Source organism: Sander lucioperca, chromosome 3 (genome assembly GCF_008315115.2).
Source record: "Sander lucioperca isolate FBNREF2018 chromosome 3, SLUC_FBN_1.2, whole genome shotgun sequence".
Taxonomy (NCBI): Eukaryota; Metazoa; Chordata; class Actinopteri; order Perciformes; family Percidae; genus Sander; species Sander lucioperca.
Genome location: NC_050175.1, coordinates 12,153,483 through 12,161,367, shown reverse-complemented (window position 1 = coordinate 12,161,367; position 7,885 = coordinate 12,153,483). Strand labels below are relative to the sequence as shown.

At 41.0% G+C, this 7,885-nt stretch overlaps 1 protein-coding gene across 6 annotated transcripts in view; it reads left to right on the top strand.

The window, feature by feature from the left end:
• The window catches only part of LOC116037573 (protein mono-ADP-ribosyltransferase PARP6), a 23,154-nt gene extending 19,024 nt beyond the window's left edge, over positions 1-4,130 (top strand). For all 6 annotated transcript variants that reach the window (XM_035999288.1, XM_035999289.1, XM_035999287.1 and 3 more), the window contains 4 exons: positions 155-234; positions 601-664; positions 1,286-1,370; positions 2,228-4,130. In XM_035999288.1, the coding sequence (XP_035855181.1) occupies positions 155-234; positions 601-664; positions 1,286-1,370; positions 2,228-2,330 (332 nt within the window). In that variant the 3' untranslated portion in view covers positions 2,331-4,130. The remainder of the gene's footprint in view (positions 1-154; positions 235-600; positions 665-1,285; positions 1,371-2,227) is intronic.
• Positions 4,131-7,885: the final 3,755 nt, after the last annotated feature.

Genomic DNA, 7,885 nt, shown 5'->3' with positions numbered 1-7,885 from the left:
AACAACCTTCATATGAAGGTTAGCACTGTGGATAATAATTTCTCTGTACAAGGAGCTCGAGACCACTAGCGGAAGGTTTTTCACAGCTTGAGTGACTCGAGGTAAGGTCGTTCTGACTCAGGGTTGTTTGCTCTCTGTCTGCTGCTTCTTGCAGGAATGGGGAAAGGACAGCACCGCATGCCCACCAAAGATGAACTGGTGCAGCGTTACAACCGCATGAATACCATACCACAGGTGAGAGAACTGGAAACATAACATAACATCCTCACATATAAAGGTAGACCATATATTTTTAAAAGATGGTTGGGCTCCATGAATCCAGAATGCCATCACATAAAGAAGATGCGCAAATAAAGGGGCAGCAACATGGAGCGATTTGAAGCATGGAGAGAACTGTGAGCTGTTCAATGTATTTCAAATGTTTTGTATTCTGAGTTCAAATGTTCCTTATGTACTGGTTCTCACTATAACACTGTACAGTGTCAGTGTTTGTAATGATCAGTGTTTGAACATTCCTCTTGGATATCATTAGCTCAGTCAGATCATGCCATTTACTGTAGCAGCTTGGTGAAACTTAACTGTTGTTTCTTTTTGCAATAGAGCCGTCCAATACAATCAAGGTTTCTTCAGAGTCGAAATCTCAACTGCATCGCTCTGTGTGAAGGTAATCACAAGCAGAAGATAGTATATGTGTTAAAGCTGAGATGATAGTGAATATGTGGCATTAGTATATTCGATTAATGTACTTTGATGTGTATCTGTCTCCAAACGAATACACTTTTTTTTTTAAAACAACATAAAATTATTATATATTGAAATATTATATTGATTAATTATTATATTATCTAATACACACTTTTACTGAATACAGTGTCTCCTTTATCAAATTTGCAAACAATTCCATAAAGTTGGATAATTCAAATCTAAATAAAACGGGCTAATGTGACTCCTGTCTTAATGTGCAGTTTAACAAAAGCCATAGCAGTTATCGTAATACAATCATCATCATTATAAATAGAAAAAAAACAAAGATAAAAAAAATAATGTGCATCAGTTAGGATAATAACTGAGTTTAAGCCCTTAAGCTTTAGTGAATCTTATGTATTATATAATACCACAAACAACAGCAACACTATATGGAATAATAATAATAATAATCATAATAATAATAATCATTATTATTATTATTATTATTATTAATAATATTATTATAGAATAACAAGAAAGTAAATACTAACCACCATTTCTAATTTTGTGGTGAAAAATGCTTCTTTCTTTCCAACAGTTATCACATCTAAGGATCTGCAGAAACATGGTAACATCTGGGTGTGTCCAGTATCTGACCACGTCTGTACTCGCTTCTTTTTTGTGTAAGTATTCCCAAAACTTTTAAACTCCTGGATAACTTCTACAGAATGAATTAATGCATAATTACCAGATGAGCTTGCATAGATACCAGGCAGCAAATATGAATCATAATAATCACACTTAAAATGCATAGTTTATCACTCAGGTTGCTTGTTTTTTTTCCCTGCTAAACCACACACGATGAAGGTGATTTAATGAAGAATTATGGTATATGCTGTAGTTGTCCCTCATCACTCATCATCATTTTAAATTAGCAGTGAATAAATTGTCCTGATGGTTGAGTTGTGTTACCGCTTCACTAAACTGAGTTCCCCTCAGGTCATAGCCTTTCAACTTGATGAATCACCAAATATCAAATAACTGGCTGCTGATGTTATTGCTTTGAGTCCAAGCTTTGGACACAAAGGCAGTCACCATATGGCAAAGTCTACTGTCATGTCCACTGCTGTCTTCTGAGTTGGAAATTAGATTTGAGATGTCCTGCACTCAAATTTAAATCACAGCTAAATATAATTCAATTCAGAACTTGTGCTTAGTGTATGGTTGTGTTTTTCAGCTTGAAGTCAAGTTCACATGATTAGAATAAAAACAAGAACATTTGCTGTGTCAGACCTAAAAATTGCTAATTCACTTGCTTCTTGACAAGAGCAACTCACAGGTTACCTTTTCTATCATCAGTATTATGCATTGTTGATGAGATAAGAATAAACGTTAGCTATTTATCTTTTAACTTGGCCCTTATACTGCCAAGTACTAAAAAAATTGAGGGAGTGGGCAAGAGAGGGTGATAAAGACGTAAGCATCTATTGATGAAAAATAAAAAAAAAACATATGTTTACTCATCTATGTGTATGTGCAGGTACGAGGATGGCCAAGTAGGAGATGCCAACATCAACACCCAGGAGCCTAAGGTGCAGAAGGAGATCATGCGTGTGATTGGGACCCAGATCTACTCCAGCTAATGGCGGTTCTCCATGCGTCTCTCTGGCGGAGGCACACAGGCAGGCAGACAGCGAATGTTTGGGCGGGGCCGACCTCAGGCCCGATACGGAAGGCTGAGGGAGCTCTTGAGCACATTAAGTCGTTTTTGTTCTTGTCCTCTCATTTTCCTCTCCCTTCTTTGTTCCTCTTCTCCGAGTGGTTACACATTACATGTTCATTTAACCTTGAGTTAAAGTCAGTCTGCTTTTCTCAGTTAACATACCGATGAAGAAAAAAAAAAAAAAGGAAGTAGTCACTGGTTTGGCTCCACACACACACACACACACACACACACACACACACTTTCAAACCATTGGTCGACTGGGCTTTCTCCTTTCTTGCTGCACTTTTACTGATCCTCTGGACTAATGAACTCTATCATTTCTCTTTGTGAATATCGAGTAAAAAAAAAAAGAAAAAAAAGAATCATTTCAAACGATTAATTAGATCCCTTTGTGGCAAATAAGTGATGGATTTACATACACACAGAAGGTTGTTCTCTTATTGTGTTTGCAAAGGCATTTTTTCCCATCCATTTATTTAATATTTTTTGACTAATGACATGAATTAGGTCTGTGACATGGTTATCTGAGCGGCAAGCACTGCTCTGTCACTTTGTCCTTGTTCGCTCCCAGAATCCAATAAGCGAGGTGTGGCTTGAAACACACATACACTATAGGCACTTTGTTTTTGATAACATTATCAAATGTAATAAAAACAGAATTGTTTTTTAGTTTTTTTTTTCATAACAGAATTAAGATGGTTCTCATTGATAATGCACCTTCAAACCCTCACAGCCCCCAAATGTAAAAAAAACAGGAATTAAAAAAGAAAATTAATACTTTTATCTTACTGGATGAAAGTGACAAAAAAATCAAACAAACAGTGGATTTAGTCTGTGGACATGTTATATCTGTTATCTTATGTTCAATAATCTACCACAATATTATCATCACTTTTTCTTTAAGTGGTGGATATCTCATTTCAAAATGAATCTCTCTGTGTATGAACTCTTCCCATTGAATTCACAACTTATAAAAATCCACTGTACAGAAAATCATGGACAATTTTACCCAACTGACGCTTTCCAGTCCAGGTGAGCTCACATCCTCCCAACCCCCTACCTGATGGACACTGGATGTTATAGATCGGCATTAATGTGCAACTCTGGTTTCACCTTGGAGAATAGCAACCTTGTATAGCTAATCAAGTTTATCAGTTAGTCATGTACTGTATGTATGTATGTACGTGTGGGTTTGTATTTTCTTGACATTATACTAGACATTGCACTTATTCAACGTTTGCCTAAACTGGAGAAATGGACTGTCCTTGGACCTGCAGTAGACGAGTTGTGGAGGAAAGGTGGTGAAAAAAGTATTTATGGAGTCAGCAAGACTAGAATATCCAACACCATGTCTGTACTGAGATGGGCTTTCAGTGTCTCCTGGAACTTAAGATTCTGACTACTGAATGGACTTTGAGGCACAAAAAGAGGGCAACTTGTAAATAAGGACATTGGAGACCTCGTTGAAATGTATTGCCCAAAAAAGGAGTGGACATGTACAGCTTACTCATTGTGTTGCGGGGACTGTGCTAATAGCTGATGCCTGTTTTTTGAGGTTTAAGCTACGAGTCTCTTTGAGAATCTATTCTCTGGCTGTGTGTCTGGTGAGTAATGTTTTCAAAGATGACGTTGACGACAGTGATGGTGATTATGACAATGGTGATGAAAGGCGACGATGCAGGAAAAAAAGAATAAAGCCTCATTTTGCACAGTTTTACATACAGCCTCCATTTCTTTGATGTCTCTGTGGGAAATAAGTGTGACCATTAAATGTAGAATTATGAGTGAAGCGTTGTGCTTGGATTTGGGCAGAAGGGGGCACAATTACTCCATTGATAACAACCTGAGCTCTCTATTCTATAGTCTAAAATAGACTAACACTTGTAATTACTTGAAAAGGTTGATGCCTTGATACCTTAATGCTACTCCCTGAAGAAAGAAGATGGATGAATAATAACCAAAATATATCCTGTTATTTCCACATGGTACACAAATGGTTATTTTAAGAGGAGGTGTAGTGACAACTGAAGAAGGTGATCTAACCTCTAAATTGTCATTTAACAACAGCGTCAGTGAGTATGTGAGGAATACATGCCACATACAGTACATAACCCTAACCCTTGCTGAAAAATGTATTGTTGTACTGTTTATACACCACATCATACTAAACTAACTTAAAACAAAAAAAGAAAAGTAAATAGAAGAAAATAACATCACAGTCCTTAAGCATGAATTCCACATTCTAACTGATTTTCCTTTCAAAAGTTATTGATTTAGTTAATGAGGAAGTGGTACAGTATGGACCAATATACTGACATATACTGCACGATTTATTGCATCACAAATTCATTCAAGTTTCCATTTATTTATTCCAATATAATCTTCCCTGGTTAAATATGGCAGGGTATGCTTTCACCTCAGAGAGAGCAGATCACTAATAGTTGTTGACCAGCCAGTTGCTCAATCTGTCCTCCCTCTCCCTTCCTCTCTCTCTGACCACAGAAAGCTCTCCTCTTTCAAACCAGCTGAACACATCTCATCGCTACTCCGCTGCAAAAAGTCAAGTCTGATGGCTGTTTTGGCAAAGGAGGCACTGTATGTGTACGACAAGTGCTGGGTGTGTAGAGAGTGGGCATAATCATGGGGAAGCTGAAGCACTGATGGGCCCTTGAAAGGCACTTTATGTGTGTATTTGTGGCTACGGTAATTGGGCCTCTCCCTTTGTAAGCTGACCCATTTGACAGGGCCCTGTGGCTGGGCCCTTATACTGATATCTGTGTATGTGTGTGTGTGTGTGTGTGTGTGTGTGTGTGTGTGTGTGTGTGTGTGTGTGTGTGTGTGTGTGTGTGTGACTAGCAGAATGATGTGTATGGTTCACGTGTTACTATGATCTCTGAAACCCGGTCCTCATGTTGGACACGGTCCCCTGCTTTGGCTTTGTCCCCCATTACCAAAGCCAGCTGGCTGGTGGCACACAACTGCACATCGCTTTTAGATGGGGCTTGTTCTTGTGCAGTTCAACCATCCACCACTGAGGGGAGCTCTGGTGTTATTCTACTTTGCCTGGTTTCAACTGATTTCTTTGCATATTTAACACTGAACACACACACACACACACACACACACACACACACACACACACACACACACTTGGCATTAGCCCGCACATGCAGGTAAACACACACAATACACAGTGGTTGTTTGGTCAGATAAAGGAGTAGTGACGGGAGGGCATAAGGTCACCGAGGGAGTCTGGCCATCGGTGCTCCCAACCTTCCTCTCTCCTGCCTCCGTAATAAGTGTGACCGTTTGATTTCTGCACAAAAGGAGCAATTATAGGGAGTTGTTTAATCACCCACACTTTTATTGAGCTCAGGGTCTCTTAGCTTGCAGCTCAGGCCCCCGTCGTCGGCAGCAGCGGGCAACAGGAGTGACAGAGAAGGTCGGTGGTTTAACGGGGCGCGAAGGGGTCTCGTTTGAGTTAAGACTTCGCAGGCTACTCTGCACGCTGCGGAGGCCCCTGGGACAGAGACAAAGAGGTAGATGAGACCAGAAGACAGGCTCGCCAACCAGGCAGAGAGATAGATGGACTTAACAGAGAGGAGACTAGAGGGCAGAGTTTGGGGGACACATCAGAATCAGAATCACTTTATTGGCCAAGTAGGATAAATGTGCAGGAGTTTCTCTGGTGTTAGCACAGAAATAAGGCGGCGACAATTTAGCCTGTGCAGTGTAAAATAGGTATTCAGGTGCATGGCAGTTGCACTTGTTGAGCAGGAGGTGTGGCAATTCCCAGGAGTGCAAGTTTATTGTTTTTGGGTGGGAGAAATGAAATAAGCTGGAACAAAGCACAGACATGATTTCTGAACTATACAAGCAGTGTAGCATGCAAGGACTTGTGTGGACATTGTGAGCACAGGGATGGCATACAAAAATGTTTTTTTTTTTAACAAAGAGAGAGAGAAGAAAAACAACAGAATTCGATTTTCCTACTTTACAGTCAGCCCAGAGCCCCAGTAAGCCCAACTCCCATTCAAAACAGTACCAAGCACTGTCAGTGTCAGTGCCTTTTATTGAATTTTCAGCCCGGGTGTTACTCTATATTTGTGTGCATGCCGAGTGCCTCCTCCTCCCTGGATATGAATGATGGAGTACAAGTCCTTGTCTAGTCCCTCAGAGATGGCAAGGTTGGTGGTGTGAGGTGAAAAAACGGGGGCGGCGACGAATGGAAAGAGCTGATGCTTGCGGTGGGTTTTTTGTTTGGGGGGGGGGTTGTTTTAAAATGGAACACACTGGAAAAGAACAGCACCACTTGGTGGGGACCAAGGTGTGTGTGTGTGTGTGTGTGTGTGTGTGTGTGTGTGGTGGAGAAGAAGAGGGTAGAAAGAGATAGAGACTAGGATGAGAGGGAGAGGGAGGGAGGAAGGGAGTACACCACATTCGCTGCTCATAAAGCCAACAGCTGTGTGGGTAATGTTTTGTGACACCGAGCCTCTCCGAGCCCTTCTGTTTCCCAGAGAGCTAGGAGACGCCATATTCCGTCGTCACAAATGGCTCTGTCATTCACCCCCTAAGTCTTAATTATCGCTCCCGGTTTTTTGGCCACGTTTTGCTCAGGCGTATGGATCCATCTGCACGCTGTATAATTCCACTCCGCAATTTACAAGTGGCATTTATTACAATGGCCTCCACGGCATCTCCTCTTTAACACCGGCAGCCCTTTTCAGAAAGACGAGGGGGAACAAAAGAGCAGTGCAATCTGGCAGCAACAGTGCCCACCCTCAGTTCACTCAAATCTCTCTCGTCTTTTTTTTTTCCATCTGTACCCTTGCTCTCTGTACGACTATCTCCCTCCACCCCCATACTACTCATTTTTCCACTTTTATTTGTGTGTGTGTGTGTGTGTGTGTGTGTGTGTTTTCCCTTTGTTAATAATTTAATTTTTATGGGATTCACAGTTCTCGCACAAACCGCCCCCTATCTGCCTCGAAGCAGAGCAAAAGGAAATAGCTGATGTTGATTTTTTTTCCCCTCCTCTCCCCCCCCCCCTTCGTAATTCATTTTGGATTAATTCCCCTGTCTTCAGAGACAATCCTAATTCTTTATTATTTCCACTTCACAGGCTTGATGACATCCTCGTATCCACATATATCCAGGGGAAACTTTACACCCAGCAGACCTCCTTGCTTTCTCTTCTCTTTTTTCATATCTCTCTCCTCCTTCCCCTCTGACACCCTGCCTCTCTCTTTCTCTGTGTTGTTCCTATGTCTCTCTCCCACTCCTTTTTCTCTCTTTCTATCCATTTCTCAAGATCCTCCCCACTCTGTCTTTCTCACCAGAGTGAAGTTACTTGTTATTTTCTACCCAGCCGCTGGGCTACTGTCTACCCAACAGAAGTCGGCTGCCTGTCTCACACACACCCTCCCACCTCCTTCAATCAATATCATAATATGTGTGTGTGTGTGTGTGTGT